Source organism: Chionomys nivalis, chromosome 12 (assembly GCF_950005125.1).
Source record: "Chionomys nivalis chromosome 12, mChiNiv1.1, whole genome shotgun sequence".
NCBI lineage: Eukaryota > Metazoa > Chordata > Mammalia > Rodentia > Cricetidae > Chionomys > Chionomys nivalis.
In genome coordinates, this window is record NC_080097.1 from 57,728,408 (window position 1) to 57,746,378 (window position 17,971).

The 17,971-nt window shown below is 38.5% G+C and overlaps 1 protein-coding gene across 2 annotated transcripts in view; it reads right to left on the reverse strand.

Annotated features, from left to right (window-relative positions):
• The window catches only part of LOC130884593 (inversin-A-like), a 54,303-nt gene that overhangs the window by 6,808 nt on the left and 29,524 nt on the right, over positions 1 to 17,971 (reverse strand). For both annotated transcript variants that reach the window (XM_057785672.1, XM_057785671.1), the window contains 8 exons: positions 14,561 to 14,594; positions 12,651 to 12,712; positions 10,078 to 10,114; positions 8,234 to 8,295; positions 6,061 to 6,094; positions 4,225 to 4,282; positions 3,612 to 3,644; positions 2,809 to 2,952 (listed from right to left, as the gene is read on the reverse strand). In XM_057785672.1, the coding sequence (XP_057641655.1) occupies positions 2,809 to 2,952; positions 3,612 to 3,644; positions 4,225 to 4,282; positions 6,061 to 6,094; positions 8,234 to 8,295; positions 10,078 to 10,114; positions 12,651 to 12,712; positions 14,561 to 14,594 (464 nt within the window). The remainder of the gene's footprint in view (positions 1 to 2,808; positions 2,953 to 3,611; positions 3,645 to 4,224; positions 4,283 to 6,060; positions 6,095 to 8,233; positions 8,296 to 10,077; positions 10,115 to 12,650; positions 12,713 to 14,560; positions 14,595 to 17,971) is intronic.

Sequence of the window (17,971 nt, forward strand, 5' to 3'; positions counted from 1 at the left end):
AAACACAAAAGAAAATTGTCCATTTCCTTTATATTTTCCACTTTTCTCCAATACAGATTTTTGAAATATGACCTGATAATTCTCTGGATTTCCTCAGTGTCTGATGCTATGTCCCCTTTTATTTCTGATTTTGGTCTCTCTTTCTTTTGATTAGTTTGAATAAGGGTTTGTCTATCTTGCTGATTTTCTCAAAACCCCATCTCTTTGTCCCATTGACTCTTTGTTTCATTTACTTTGTTTCTATTTTATTGATTTTAGTCCTCAAATTGATAATTTTCTGGTATCTACTCCTCCTGAGTGAAACTCTTTTTTGTTGTCGTTGTTCTAGAGCTTTCAGGTGTGCTGTTAAGATGCTAGTGTGAGATTTCTCCAGGTTCTTTATATAGGCACTTAGGGCTATGAATTTTCCTGTTAGTACTGCTTTCAAAGCATCCCAAAGAATTGGGTATGTCATGCATTCATTTTTATTAAATTCTAGGAAGGCTTCCTTTATTTTTCCTTGATCCAGGGATAATTCTGTTGAGAACTGTTCAGTTTCCATGAGTATGTGGAATTTTTGCAATTAGTGTTGTTGAATTCTAACTTTAACCCATAGGTGATCCAATAAGACACGGGGTTGTTTCCACTATTTTTAATCTGTTGAGATTTGCTTTGTGATAAAATCTGAGGTCGATTATAGAAAAAAAAAAAACCTGCAGAAACAGCTGACCCAAACTTGTGGGAGCTCACTGGCTCTTGACTGACAACTAGGGAACTGGCACAGGACCAAACTAGGCCCTCTGAATGTGGGTGACAGTCATATGGTTTGGTCAGTTTTGTGGGTCCACTGGCAGTGGGTCAGGATTTATTTACCCCTAGTGTGTGAACTGGCTTTTTGGAACCCATTACCCATGGAGGGATACTTTGCTCAGCCTAGATACAGGGAGGATGGCCTTAGTCCTCCCTCAAAGGATATGACAGACTTTGTTGACTCCCCGAGGGAGACCTCATCTTCTATGAGGAATGAATGAGGAGTGGGGTAGTGTGGAGTGGGGTGGTGGAGAGTTGGAGGAGCAGGCAGAAGGGAGGGAGAGGGAATTGGGATTGGTATGTAAAATAAAAAAAAAAAAAGATTGTCTTAAAGAATAAAAGAAAAAGTAAAATAAATAAATAAAAACAAAGAAGGCAATTACTTTTATAGTTGCTGTGACAAAATATCTGACAGAGATTATTTATGCAAGGGAAAAAGGCTCATGGCTACAGGGAACTACTGTTTGCCTTCCCTGCTCTAACTGACTGACTTTCCCTGCAGCAGTTGAAGTAGGGAAAGCAAACAGGGAAGCTTTGTCTGTGGCAAGGGTCTATTGCTTCTCACATGCTGGTAGACAGGGAAGGAGACAACTCAGAACTGATTCCAGAAGTAGTGATAAACACTAAGACCCACCACAGACAACCTTCTGCTAACCAGACCATATGCCATCCCAAAGGTTAACCAATCTCCTAAATTGTAACAAAGTATTCAAACATATGATATCCTTTCTCTCTCTGTCACTCTTTTTCTCTTGTTTGGTGGTGGTGGTAGTGCTGGTGGTGCTGGTGGTGGTGGTGGTGTGTGTGAGTGCTACAACATTTCAGTCCAAGTGTAAATCAGAGAGCCAGTGTGATGGCTAAATGGATGAAGGCACTTGCCAGTATGACTGGCAACTTGAATTTGATACCTGAGCCTGAAATGAGAAAACTTACTCCTGTATACATTATCCTTTGACCTCCACACTTCTGCTTGGTGCACATGTTCCTTGCCTCCCCTCATCCTTCAAATAAATAGAGACCAGGGTGTCCTTGAACGGACAGAGAACAGCCAGCCTCTGCTTAGTGATGACAGGGATTAAAGGTGTGCACCAACATGCCCAGCCTCCTACTGCTCTTTGTGCTGCCTGTGTGTTCTCTGGATTTCAATGTGTCAGAGTGGCCTAGGGCTAGGAGGGTAGTAAACATCCTGAGACTGACTACTCATTTCCACTGATGATATATGCTATTTGTGTATCAAATGGATTAATTCTGGGGACTGGAAAGATGGCTCAGTAGTTTATGACACTTGTTCCTCTTGCAGAGACCTGGACTAGATTCCAGCCCACACATATGCTGACAACCATCTGGAACACCAATTCCAGGAGATCAAATGCTGTCTTGGGTGTCTGTGGGCAGCACACACACAAAGTGAATGGAGAGAATGCATGCAAAATATTTATACACATAAAATAAATCAGTTTAAAACATTGTATGTATGTTATGTGCACTCATGTTGACAGTTATGACTCAAGGAGTCTTTATTTTTTATTCTCTGTGTTTTATGAGTCCTCCACAACTGTGATAAAAGTTACTCACTTTCTGATTTTTGTTTCCATAGTCTAATTTGCTATCACTTACACCTTAGAACAGGGATTCCCAACCTGTGAACCCATTTGGGGATCATAGGACCTTTTTACAGAGATCATCTAAGGCCTTCTGGAAACATAGATATCGACATTATGATTCATCACATTAGCAAAATTACAGTTATGAAGGAGCAGCAAAAATCATTTTATGGGTAGGATCATCACATGAGAAATTGTGTTAAATGTTCACAGCATAAGGAACATTGAGAACTACTGTCTTAGAAGGGGACAGGTTAGCATGAGTATTCATAGGAAGGAGAGTATGATGGGGGTGAAAAGTATGTTCAAGGCTTTGTCTTCTCTGACATGATTTGCAACTATACAGACATAGAAACACAAAGTCAACATTCTCCTCACAGACAAATATGTTACTTTTTAAATTAATAGGAATTACCATGAAGAATGATTTCTTTCTAGAGAATTCAGGAAGTGCCTCTCCCAGAGTACTTAGGTCTAGCACTGATTTGCTAAGACCTGCTTGGTCCAGTTTCTTCATTGCAGTGATCTTCTTGTAATACAAAATTTGTTTCTGTATGATCTGCAATGAAAAGACAGAGGATCAATTTTCCTAGTTTGATTAGGAAATGAACTCTTGATTTGGGGTGCACAATATCAAAACTACTTTATTCCTTACTAGGTAGATTGAGAAAATCATGAATTGAGAAATTTGGCCTTTCCCTGTGATTGAGACTAAACTGAACTCACTATATTTTAAACTTTCTGAATCTTATTTGAGATGATTATTAATTTTAATAGCCCCCCTTTCATCAGTGTTTCTCTTCTACGTTTGGGAGGCAAAATGTATATTATTTTCAACTTACAAATAAACTCTCACTTACTAGTGTCCTCCATATCATAGAATCTGTGAAACTGCTTTATAGAAACCCATTTTTCTGCTGAGTTCCGTTCAAAAGTCATTAATATTCAACTTCTGATTCACACAGCCCTTACTCTAAGGCTCCAGGTTACAAACAGGATTCCTAACCTCCTGCAGCTCACAGTGATGAGGTCACTTTACTAGGAACACATAAATGCTAAGTATAACCCTAAAATATTTTAAATATGTGAACATGAAACAAAGAATCAGAGTGTATATTATTGTCAAATACAGAGCAAATATCCGGAAACCAAAGTGTTACTATATAGTAATTGAATCTTCACATCTACACTGCTGGCTAATTGGGGAAAAATACTTACCGTGTACCTGGAGGAAGAGTTGTCAATATCCTCCTGGTGGAATCAAATAGAAAACACACTGTAATCTCTTCATAATGAAAACTTGGTTGAACAGATTACAAATAGCTACATTTCCAGAATTTCTTGCTGATGTAAATACAGAAGAAAAGAGACAGACAGAGGAGATGGTCTTATCTGTGGTCCTGAAATAGAAATATTCAAAGGAAGAGAAAACCTGCCTGCAATTATCCTGAGAGAAAAGGCACCTGGGTGATGCCTGGATCACTACAATAACTGGACCCTTTAAAATGTATTCAGATGTATTACCACAGTTTTTTTAAAATCAGTCTAATGTGTATCTATTTCTGCAAACCATCCTTGATCAAGCACCAGGCATCTTCTAATATATGAGAACTGCACTCAATCTTCCACTCCCTGTGTTTCCAGTTCATTCTCTTATCGGGCCACCGCTATCTGCAAGGACTTACTGCTCACTGGAATTTATAGAAGAGATGGTTCACTGATACCAAACACTTTTCTCTGACCAAATTTCCATATAAAACTGGATAGGTAGACTACTGCTGCATTTTAACAAAATTCATAAGAAAACAAATTTCACAAAGGAGAATTTTACCTTAATAGCAGAGGTGGTGGCCATGTCCTCTGTTGTAACATGAGGTCTTTCAGAGAGCCTTTAGAATCAAAACATGCAGTGAGAGGTGAGTTTGGTCCTTAGAGCATCTCTCTTGAAAAGTTTGTTATCTGTGCACTAAGTGACATTTTTGCATTTATGTAATTCAACATTGACCCCCGTTTTAAAAAGTTTTTGCTTTGGCAGTTTCAACTTGTCTCAATCTATGTAACATTCAGTGAAGACTCACTCATAGTTGTATTTAAAAATAAAAATTTAAAAAGCCAGTGGTTTGGGAGATGGGTCAGTCAGTAAGAATGTTTGCTGCCAACACAGATCAACCTGAGTTTGAATCCTCAGCATCCACATAAAAAACTGGGCATGGTACATGCACATGTAACCCCAGTACTGTGGGTGGAAGAGACAGGCTACCATTTGGGCTTATTGGCTGCCAGACCAGCTCCAGGGTCAGTCAGAGATCTTATGTCAAGTGGATAAGTTAGAGAATGATGCAAGACACCAATATCCTCCTCTTTCCTTCATGTCTGCACAGAGAAATATGCAAAGCATGCAACAGGCATATGCACACATGCAACACACACACATGCAACACACACACATGCAACACACACACACATCCCATCACATAGGAGGGGGGAATGGCGAGTTTTGCACACACTTGTTATGATGGTTGCAGTAACTGATTGTTTTGAGCACTTAATGCTCCTATTTCATTTGTTCCCCTAAACCTAAAGCACCATAGCCTGTTTTTTGTAAAAAAAAAACAAACAAAAAAAAATTAGGCATTTCATTTCATAGCACTCTCTCCCAAGGAGTTGCTTTGGGAAAACATGAAATATACTCTATGTCTAAGAATTAAGTTGCCATCAATCTCAGAAGACACCATATTTTGGGGCCTCGAAGTTATGTTTTGATAGTGTGTCCACATGCATATGTTGAAACTCTTTATACTCAAGGGTATTTCTGAGTCATTTTATAGGACACTGGATAGCAACATTGTCCCCTCAACTTTGCTTCTTCTGAACTACAGCTAAAAGTTCCTAATTTCAGGGTTTCTGATTGGCAAACTCTGGAACAAACACTTTCTTTTTCTAACTTCCACCTACCTAGGGATTCACCACAGAGGTGGAACTCATTAAGAGGGAAATAAACCTGCTGAACAGAAGCATGTCTATAAGGCCATTCTGAGGTGATCCTCTCAGCAAAGTTTGGGAGAATTTTGCCCACACTCTTCCCAGCAGACACCTTGCCCCAAACATACTAGTAAACAGGATTAATAGCCTGAAAACTAATATTTTTACATCTATGTACATGGCATGTTATGTGCAGTGTATTTGTAAGTATGTGTGATTTCAGATATATACATGCCAGTGTGTAGGTGTGGTGATTGGAGTACAGACTTGGGTGTTGACCCTCACCCTCAGCCTTAGTTATATGGCTGAATCTCATTCATGAATGCAATCCCCAGGCAAGCAATCCAGGCAAGCCATCCGGAAAATGTCAGAGTATGGTCTGTCTCCACCTGCAATCTCACCAAAGCTCACCAGGATTTTAGAAGCGCATAGGACCAACAGGCCTCATGTGGACCCTGGGCGTCCATCTCCCATTCTCCCATATGCACAGCCAGCACTTTATCTGCTGAATCACCTCCACAGACAGGGAGTCCTAACAGCATTGCACGCTGTATCTGAGGCATAATTCAGCTTTCAGTAGCAAATAATCAAGAAGCTAAAATTGTCTTACACAGAGGAAAACATGGTGGCAACTTCTGAATTTTATATTCTCTACATACTGTATTTAAAATCCAGACATACTTACCTGAGTGAGATTTGGTCTTGATTTCTTCCATTATCTACAGAGTAGAAAGGCAAAATATGTTATAAGCAACTGTAGAAAAAAGAGCATTGAATGCCAAGGCCAATGCTTCGTTACTACATATATTTTGTATCTGTGTAGCTTTCAAGATGAATACTGATTTATAGACAATAAATACAAGGATAACTCTTAATTTACACTTCTTTGTAGGTTTAAAATACAGAGACAATTTTATCAAAAGTTGATACTAATAATAAATTGGTGTACAAAACACCTATGATCATGAGCATTATCAAACAGAGAAACTGACATCTTAACCAGAATCAATATCACAAGCTGAAGTGTTAATTGGTAGCAGTGTTGCTACTGCTGGATTTGTCTCTGGACTAGTGGTGTTAGGAGAATTGCAAGTGAGCATATCATCTTACATGGAAGTGAAAAAAGCCTCTCTAAAGATTAAGTTGAACTTATTTCGTTGAAGATGAAAATTCCAGACACAAGGAAGCTAAGTCTGTGAGGACCGCTCTTTGCAGCATAGCAAAAGTTAAGAAACACAGGTAGACCAAGGGCAAAGAATTTCCAGATGCCAGGGTGGCAAAGCTACACACAGAGAGAGGGCATTGTGTGTACTCTCCTCAAGTGCTTCTGAGGAAGATGCAGAAGCCCCTCAGTTCTAGCTTCTGGTCCCTCGCTAATGGGCAGTGCAAAGAAGATCAGCACTAGCTGCTATCACCTCCCATGGTAAGAGCTATGGGAAAGCCCCCTGCAGTAGTTATGCACCCTGAACTGTATCTCTAGGGTGAGAAGCATGGAAGAAATGTGGGGACCAAGCAGCAATTCCACGGGAGTAGTACCTCACAGGAAACGTTTGTGTCCACACATACACAACTTCAGTGAGCAGCTTTCACTGCATGCTAACAGCCCGCCCTTCACAAAGGAATAAAGCAAATATTTGCTTATTTCATTCACAGTATGGAAACTGCAGTATAACCTCCTTGGCATTGCCGATGGCTGAGGCAGAGCATTTGTCCCACCAGCAAATGGACTGCCAATGAGGCTTAGCATGTTGGAGACCTCCATCAACCATCGTCACCACAAAGGAAATTTAGTGTCGAAATAATGTAAAGGACAGTCACCCACATTACAATAATACTGACTCTTTTCAATAAAGTCTTTCAGATTCCTCTACACTCCATGTACTCCTATTCACTTGATGCTGTGCTCTCCATAGGCACGGTAGGTGTGAAAGACACTGTGGTGACAGCTGAAAGCCCAAACGCTGTAGTGTTCCTCCCACTCTTAGAATCTTATCCAGACTCAATGGACCAGTCAGTGCTGTCCCCTGCAGAATGATGCTCTTTTCTCAGCCTTCCTCCTACTGTGGCAAATTGTCCTGGAAATTATGTCTATCAGCATGTAAACCAAGTATCACCATATCCTACACCAATAAAACCAAAGGAAAAAGGTGCTGGCGGTATAGCCATTAGGGCGAGCGCTAGCTAGAATCTTAGAATGGCAATGTTCAATCCACAGCACTGCCTACAGGACTCAAAGTCCACTTTTGTAAAACGTTGAGCAAGCCTATTATTTCTTATGCCAAAAAATAGTCAGATTAAATAGCAGATAATTAAAGATAAACATAAAACCATATGTGAATTGTCTAATTGTCTAAATAGAGTAATCATAGAAAGGAACAAAACCCATAAAAATGTAGTTAATTTAGTTCTCAAAATCCTTAATGAAAGTAATTGAATACTGTATTTCTGATTTTTACATGATAAAATTTTATTGACAGTAATATATAAGTAGCATAAAGGTAATATATTTATTATAAAAATGAAAGAAAAATTCATTTTATAACAAGCAAAACTGCTGTCACATAACTCTAGAGGACACATACTGTGGACTAGTTAGAGGTCCTTTTATTTATACAAACATACTGTGTGCATCAGAGGCTCATGTTAAATAAACAAACATGGTTCAGGTAAGATAGTTTGATACTGAAATTTCTCAGAAAATCATTTCTGAAATAATTTTGAATGTGAAGAGCATTAGAAAGCAAATTTTAAAAAATGAAATTATGTTTATATCTCATTTACTTTGTTCCTTTTTTGAATGAATTAAGTTGCTATTGAAACTAGGGAAGTAGCAGCAAAGTATTCATGATTACTCTTACCTCCACTGATCTGAAGAGACTTCTTAAGTATTGGTTTCAGCTCTTCAGGTGGTCGTATGCCCCTGTGGCATATTTTAAAAATTAATATTTTAATATTCATACAAGAACATTGACCGAATGCTTTGATTATTTGCTGTTTGATTTCCTAACATACATTAGAGATTTACAGTCAAGCATTAACTTGTCCTTCAATCAGTTGATTAGGTTTGGTGACACTTTCTTTTAAACTTTTCCCAAGTGAAAGAAAGGAAAGAATTTAGTCCACAGAAATTAGTTCACGGAAAGCATAAAACACACGAGAGAGAAAGAGAGAGAGAGAGAGAGAGAGAGAGAGAGAGAGAGAGAGAGAGAGAGAGAGAGAGAGAGAGAGAGAGAGATATGAGAGAGAGATAAGAGAGACAGAGAGAGAGAGAACACCAAAGACAGTAGTTTCTCTCCAGCACATATTTTAATATTGTAGTAACTGATGGTCACTCTTCTGCTCAATGTAATTAGTACCCTGATTCCACTTGTCATGTCATTGTCTGCTCCTAGAGCATCACAGAACCCCTCTCTCTCTCTCAGGTTACTTTGTGGGCTCTCAATGCATGTGTTGTTATCTCTCACAAGGTTTGTTTGTGGACCATAAAATAGATTCCTGCTTCTGCTAGCACTCTGACAAGATACCATGGCCTAGGAAATGCTCAGGCTGTCCCTTAGTAGTCCATTCATGAGTGGATCTTGAAACCATAATCGGTCTGTTTCTATGCCAAATGAGCATTGCTATTAACTTATCGAGATAAAAATATGAACAAACAGCAATAAAACTCAGTGGATAATTTCAGCTTGAGACAGTTTAGAACTCCTAGTAGAAAGGAACATGGTTTTTACAAGGTGTGTCTTTGAACAGTTGTAGCTACGGTAATTTATGAGTCTGCACTTTGGACATTAACTGTGATGCATTTGAACCTTTTAACTTGGAGTAATTTATTAATAAATAATTAGTAATAAACAATTTACTAATGTGTATAGAATGCTTTATGATACATGTTCCCACAAATGATAACACAATTGTCCTCTATTGTGGAAGTAATCAATTAAGATGAGCACAGAACTAGCTTGACATACCACCTTTAATTTTCTGCCAAATCAGGGTCTGAGATAGCAGATCACTGACAGAAGGGGCCTTCTACTCTATGTTCATGTCCTACTGATGGGGAAGACAAAGCCCCTTTTATAGACACATAAAGAGTAAACATGCCACAGTTTGACTCTCTACATTCAGATAATGTACTGAGATCCAGAGACTTCATTACTGTAGAAAACAGCTCACAGGAATGGACAAGTGATGGATGGAGCACTGTGGTAGGAGGAAGGCATGGGATCTTCCACCATCTATAAAAGGGTCCTACACAGAATAAAAGGGCCTCTACATGTGGAGATGGTGTCAAATGAAGAAAGTAATTTGTTGGCTTCTTGGAACACTCTGTGATAACGCAGAATGGTCCCAAATCCTGTCAGCTCTCAGAAAGACAAATGCGATGAAGATCTAGTTCACTAGCTGATTTCAGAAAAAAATTGAAAAGGCAAGGAATGTCAGATGAACATAGTGAGTGCCGTTATCATCAGTAGGCTCATTTTCCAAGACGCAAAATTGGTACTTGGGAAATGATGGTTGAGTATACACCTCATGTCCACGATCTAAAATCAACAATATTTCTGGCTAAAATACATTGATAATACGATGGGCATTGTAAGACAAAGCAAACATTGAGTGTATAAATCAGTATCTATCTGAGAATACAACCAATAATTGGCTTGTTATCTCTGAATTTCCTTAGTATTATTGTATTCTTAGACCTTACCTGCAAAAAGGCTTCTTATTGGTATTGTAATGTACTTCTAAAAAAATCAAAATGAATTTATTACAATGCTAGAGAAAGATAACATATAAAATGATTAGATACATAGTATCCATTTTTGAGACTAATATAGACTATTATAGAGTAAATACTCTTTTTGTAGGAAATTCGTATATGTAGAATTGATCCATTTTGTTTATTTCAAATCAAACAAGACTTAAACTTATCAAGCACAATACCTAAAAATAAACAATCACCCTGTGATTCCCAAGACAGCCAGAACTACATAACAATAAAACTGTGTCTCACAAACAAAACAACAGATTCAAAATGGAAAAAAAAATCCATGGGCCTATACACATTTTTGTTCTTCAAGGAAACAAAGAACCTTGTTGAGCCTTTTAGTTAAAATTGTTCATTTTATGGTGCAAATTGCTACCACTGGGACTAGATGTATGGCTTCTGTCTTTTGTATCAGGATAAAACCTGGCAGAAAGAAAGAGAAGAAGGACAAAGACCTTCACATAACAGCTCAAGATAGGGCAGGCATCAAGCTTCCTCTCCTCATCCCCTTTGAGGGAAGAATATCCTTAGTTCCATCTGGGTTCCCAGCCTTATATGCAGCTTAGAGAATGCTCATGATATCAGGCATCATCTCCCCTGAAATGAATTATTGAAAAGATCCCTCCCTTGGTAGTAATAAACCCGAGTTCTACCTCAGGTGCAAGAGCATCAGAGAAGCAGCTGTGAGACTGGAGCAGCAAATTCCATGGGCTACCTTCTGACATAGGATCATTGTACATGTTTACATACATAAACAATAAACTCACTGAATTGTTCCCTGGACACTTGCAGTTTGCTTTTAGAAATGAAACATTGGAGGCAGGCAGTAGTTGCTCACACCTTTAATCCCAGTGCTTGAAGACAGAGGCAGGAGGCTCCATGGGAGTTTGAGGCAAGAAGGCAAGCTTCTGTAGAGAATACATTAAAGGGCAGGCTCCAATCTACACACAGAAAAACCCTGTCTCAATAACCTTAAAATAAACATAAACCAAAAAAGAAATGAAATCATTTATTTTTGTCTTGTTGAAAGTCAAGGAAACTTAGTGTGCCTTTTTAGCATTCCCCCATGTCTCAGGAAGGCCATTTGAGCCACCAACTAGTGGACTGGGATTGCGGCTCAGTAGGAAAGCCTATGCTTATTATGCAGGAAGCCTCAGTCAGTTCTCACCACCACAAATGCCATGAACAGCAAACTTCATAATAAAGTGACACAACGCTGTCTCCATTACAATAATATTGACTCTCTTCATCTTACCTCTTGAGGGAGGAGGGTTTTGGATTCACTACCTAGAGTGGTTGCCACTGGCAACTTAGGTATAAAAGACACTGTGGTGACAGTTGCTGGAAGTAAACACTACGTGGTGTTCCTGCCACTGCCACAAAGTCTCTCCAGACTCAGTGGAGAAGCAGACAATTCTATGAAATACCGAATGATGTCGTTTTCTTCACTTTGCTTTTTGTTCCAATTTTTTTAAAAGATTTCTTATATCTACAGTGTTTTGTCCTCATATATTCCTGCAGGCCAGAAGAGGGCACCAGATCTCATTACAGATAGTTGTGAGCCACCATGTGGTTGCTGGGAATTGAACTCAGGACCTCTGAAAGTGCTGCCTGTGCTCTTAACTTCTGAGCCATCTCTCCAGCTCCTTGTTTCAATTTTTATTCTTGAATCATGCTTTGCAGCATGGAAATGATATACACCCTTACCATATTCTATTTAACAAAAACAGAAGGCAGATATAATGGCTAAGGTGCTTGCCTAAAATGCTCCCAAAGCCTTATGTTCAACCTCTAGCACTTCAGAGGAAAGAAAGAAAGAAAGAAAGAAAGAAAGAAAGAAAGAAAGAAAGAAAGGAGGGAGGGAGGGAGGGAGGGAGGGAGGGAGGGAGGGAGGGAGGGAGGGAGGGGAGGCAGGGACCAAGAAAAAGGAAGAAGGAAAAGAAAGAAAAGGAAAATATATAAGGATTGTTAAGTCTTCCTAAAATCAATGCATCCACTGGAAAAGAAACACTTCCACCCTAAAGTAGGAGATTTCTAAAGAAAACAATTATATAGTATGCCAACACATTCCAAACTGAGAACTTTCACAGACATTTAAGAACTCTGATGATTTAGTAACATCATAAGGTAGGGAAATTAGTTAATGAAAATAATAGATTAAGGTTTTGTGACATAATTTCATTTTAGTGGCAGTGAGATTTGTAGCGATATGCAGTACAAAATACAAGGCATTTGTCATAAAACTCAGGGAAAATCTGAATTTCTGACAATCCTATTTGCTGCAATGTGACTATGGAAGACATGCGCTGTGTAAAGATGTTTTCTCATTTATTCAAAGGCTGTACAGATATCAGCATGAAAATGAAATAAACAATGTTTTGACAAAAATTCTTCACACTTGAAAGTGCTTGATTTATACTTGTTTTCCTTAACTCCTTTTTGGGATCTAAAATCTTTACTCTTCCTTATTCCTTCTTCTTCAGGGAAGGTAGGACAGATGGAGTAATTCTTACCTTTGTTGAAGGTGACACACTTTTTCTTTCTCTTCTCTGGCTCTCTTGTCATTGTTCCTTCACTGTGACATATGTTGAAAGTGATCATCATTTAACTATCCATATAAAAACACTTAGCATGTTTATAAATTCTTTATTTTTGAGTCCCTAATACATCTTACATTACATATTTACAAAAACATTTTTGGAAACAGGATCTCATTATGTATTCCAGATAACTTTTTATACACTATGTGTTTCATGTTTGTCTTGAAATCAAAGAGATCTATGCCTCCTGCCTCCCACATTCTGCGATTAAAGGCATGGGCAAAGAGGCCGAGCCAAATAATTCTGAATTCATTCTTCAACAGTTGGTGATGATTAATGACTGCTCTCCTTTCCACCTTTCATCATGGAGAAGAACATACAAAATTTAGCTCTGGATTAAAATAACACACACAACACACACATCCAAGCACACAAGACAGAGGAATGGGATGGTTTTTCCACACACTTTGTTCTGATGGTTGCAGTAACTGATCGTTTTGTGCTCTAAGTACTTAATGCTTCTATTTCATTTCTTCCCCTAAACCTAAAGCACCTTGTCCTCTTTTCTGTCAAGAAACTTTTTAGGCATTACATTTAGTCACTCACTCTCCCCAAGAAATTGCTTTGGGAGCAACATTTTGATCTAAACATCAAACATCTAAAAATCTAAACATTTAAACATCAAGCTGCCAACAATATCACAATTCACCATATTTTGGTGATTTGAAGCTGCTTTATTGGTAGTCTGTGCACAAGTACATGATGAAATTCTTTTTTTCCTTTTTTTTTTTGGTTTTTTGAGATAGAGTTTCTCTGTAGTTTTGAAGCCTGTCCTGGAACTGGTTCTTGTAAAACAGGCTTGTATTGAACTCACAGATATGCCTGCCTCTGCTTTCCTGAGTGCTAGGATTAAAAGCATGCACCAAAACCACCTGGATCTATGATGATCCTCTTTATACTCAACGGCCATTACTTCCTGCACACGTCTTGAGTATTTACAGGGCACTGCAGAGCAATACAGTACCCTCAGCTCTACTCCATCCAAACTACAGCTAAGAGATCCAAATTTCAGGGCTTCTGGTTGGTAAGCTCTGGACCAACCAGTTTGCTTTTCTAACTTCACCTACCTGGTGATTCACCACAGTTGGGGAACTCATTAAGGGAGCTATTAACCTGCTGGACAGAAGCACGTCTATAAGGCCATTCTGAGGTGATCTTTAGCAAAGCCTTGGAGAGTTTTGAACCTTGCCATATTATTCACACTCTTCCCACAGACAACTCAGCCAAACAAATTAGTGAAAAAGATTAATGACTTGAAAATGGATCCTTTTACATATATGTGCAAAATATGTTATATGCTGTGTATTTCTATGTATGTGTGATTTAAGGTACATACATGCCAGTGTGTAGGTGTGGTGATTGGAATATAGACTTGGGAGTTGACCCTAACCTTAAGCATAGTTTACCAGCTGGGTCTCTCACTCATGAATGCAAGCCTCAGGCAAGCAATCCAGGAAATGTCAGGGGATGCTCTGTCTCCACCTGCAATCTCACCATAAGCTCACCAGAATTTTAGAAGTGCACAAGACCAACAGGCCTCATATAGACCCTGGGAATCCATCTCCCATTCTCCCATATGCACAGCCAGCACTTTACCCGCTGAATCACCTCCACAGATAGGGAGCCCTAATAGCATTTCATGCTATATCAGAGGAATAATCAGTTATTTAAAACTATATGCTTCTCCATAGATAAATATTCAGTTTTGATTAGCAAATAATCAAGAAGCTGAAACTGTCTTACGCAGAGAAAAACATGGTGGCAGCTTCTAAACTTTATATTCGCTACATGCTCAATGTATTTTAAAATCCAGACATTCTTACCTGAGTGAGATCTGGTCTTTTAGTCTTCGACTACCTATAAAGTCGAAAAACAAAATATATTATAATCAACTGTAAAATATAAGAGCATTAAATGCCAAGGCCAATATTTTTTTCTACATATACTTTGTCCCCAAATGTGGATAAAATTTAAAGTGAATATTGATTTATAGACAACAAATATATGGATAACTCTTAATTGAGACTTCTTTGTATGTTTCAAATAGAGACAAACTTATCAAAAGTTACTACTTATAATAAATTGGTGTACAAAACACCTATGATCTTGAGCACTATAAGACATCTTAACCAGAATCAATATCACAAGCTGAAGTGTTAAAGTAGTAGCACAGTGTTGCTGCTGTGGCTTTTGTCTCTGGACTAGTGGTGGCAGGAGAATTGTAAGTGAGTATACTCATCTTGTATGGAAGTGAAAAGAGTTTATCTAAGGTTTGAGTTGACCTTATTCCATTGAAGATGAAAATTCCAGACACAAGGAAGCTAAGTCTATTGTGACTGCCCTTTGCAGCATAGCAAAATGAAAAAACAAACAAAAAACAAACAAAAAAAAAAACCACAAGCAGACCAAGGACAATGGCTCCTGCAAAGAATTTCAAACTGATAGGTTGGCAAAGCTCCAGAGAGGGGTCAAGGTGTGCACTCTCCTCAAGTGCTTCTGAGGAAGCTGCAGAAGGCCCTCAGTTCTAGCTTCTGTTCCTTCGCTAATGGGCAGTGCAAAGAAGTTCAGCATCAGCAGCTGTCACCTCCCATGGTAAGAGCTATTGCAAAGCCCCCTGCAGTAGTTATTCAGCCTGAACTGTATCTCTAGGGCGAAAAGTATGGAAGAAACGTGGGGACCAAGCAGCAATTCCATGGTAGTAGTACCTTACAGGAAACATCAGAGTTCCCACAGACAATGTATCAAGCTCCCACTGCATGCTAAAAGCCCGCCCTCTGAAAAGGAATAAAACAAGTTCTTGTTTATTTTATTCACAGTATATAAACTGTAATATAACTTCCTTGGCATTGCCTATGGCTGAAGCAGAGTGTTGGTCCCAACAACAAATGGATTGCCAATGAGGCTTAGCATGTGGGAGACCTCCATCAACCCTCTTTACCACAATGAAAATCCAAGGTGGTGCCTGTTCACCTGCAATCTCCGTGGAACCCTAAAACACAGTTTGTTCCAATACTGAGGGGCCACAAGTGCCAGCGAGCTCCATTGAATTCTGAAACACAGCTTGCTTCAATACTGAGGAGACCTAAGAGACAGCCACAGCAAAAATGGACCAAGATGCCAAGACACTGCTGGCCTCATTTGAAGGAAGAGATGGGTAGGTGCCTATGCAAGAATTCCTCCAACATCCTAAAACACAAAATGGTAACACGAGAATCCAGTGGACACACAAAAGGAAGACTTGACCATCCTGACCGCAAAATAGAAGAAAACGAGTTTGAATGTAACTTTATGAAAATGATGAATATCTATAAAGAGGAAGTGAAAAACTCCCTTAAAGAAATTGAAGAGAAGACAAATTTGAAGAAATTAATAAATTCTTCAAAGAAACCCAAAAATATACATGATAAAACAATCAAACAAGTGAAAGAAACAGTTGAAGACTTGAAGACTGAAATACATGTAATAAAGAAAACACACACCAAGGGAATTGTGGATATGGGAAATCTGGGTAAATGACAGGAACTACAGAGACAAGTATAACCAACGGAATATAAGAGATAAAAGAAAGAATCTCAGGTGCTGAACATACCATAAAGAAAATACTCATTGGTCAACAAATTCTTAACACAAAACATTCAGGAAATCTGAGCTACCATGAAAAGGCCAACACTAAGAATAATAGGAGTAGAAGAATAAGAAGAACTCCAGCTCAAAGGCACAGAAAACATATTCAACAAAATTATAGAAGAAAACTTTCCTAACCTAAAGAAGGATATCCCTATGAAGACACAAGAAGCTTACAGATGACCAAATAGACTGGATCAAAAGAATAGCATTCCCTAGCCATATAATAATCAAAACAAAGAACATATAGAATAATGAAAGAATATTAAAAGGTGCAAAGGAAAATGGTCAAGTAACATATAAGGTAAACCTATCAGAATTACACCTGACTTCTCAATGGAAACCATGAAAGCCAGAAGGTCCTGGATAGATGTTTTGTAGACGCTAGGAAACTATGGATGCAAGCCCAGGCTACTATACTCAGCAAAGCTTTCACTCACCATCTATGGATAAAGCAAGATACTCCATGACAAAAACAGATTTAAACAGTACATATCCAAAAACTCAGCCTTACAGAAAGCACTAGTAGGAAAACTTCAACCCAAGGAAGCTAACTACACCCACAATACCATGGAAATCTGGTAGCCCCCCACCAGCATAACCCAAAGAAGGGAAACACACAAACACCACTACTGAAAGAGAACCAGAGTTAACAACCACTGGTCATTAATATCGCTTAAATCAATCTACTCTTAGGCACAGGCTAAGCGAATGGATATGAAAACAGAATCTTCTGCTATTTACAAGAAACACACTTCAACCTCAAAGACAGACTCTATCTCGGAGTAAAGGGTTGGGAAAAGATCTTCCAATCAAATGGACCTAAGAAACAAGCGGGTGTAATATCAAACAAACTTTATTTCAAACTAAAATCAATCAGAAGACATGGTAAAGGACACTTTATACTCATGACAGGAACAATTCATCAGGATGAAGTCTCTATCCTGAATATATATGCCCCAAATTCAAGAGCACCCACATATGTAAAAGAAACATTACTAAAACTGAAATCATACATCAAACACCACACACTAATAGTAGGAGATTTCAACACTCCCTCTATCCAATGGACAGATCAACCAGACAGAAACTTAAGAGAGAAACAAGAGAACAGTTGTAAAGAATCACATGGCCTTAACAGACATCTATAGAACACTCCACACCGACCCCCCCCAAATAAAGAACTCACCCAGAAGGAGTAGAAGACAGGAAATAATCAAACAGAGGGCTGAAATCAACACAATAGAAACACAGAAAACAATACAAAGAATCAATGGCACAAAGAGCTAGTTCTTTGAAAAAAAATCAACAAGATTGACAAACCGTTATCCAAACTAATCAAAAGATGGAGAGACATATCATTCAAATTAACAAAATCAGATATGAAAAGAAGGACATAACAACAGACATTGAGGAAATTCAGAGAACCATTAGGTCATACTACAAAACCTGTACTACACAATATTGGAAAATGTAAAAGAAATGAACAATTTTGTTAGATAGATACCATATTCTCAATGGACCAATCAGTGCTGTCGACTGTAGAATGATGCACTTTCTCAGCCTTCCTCCTATTATGGCAATTGCTATGGAAATTATGTCTATCATCA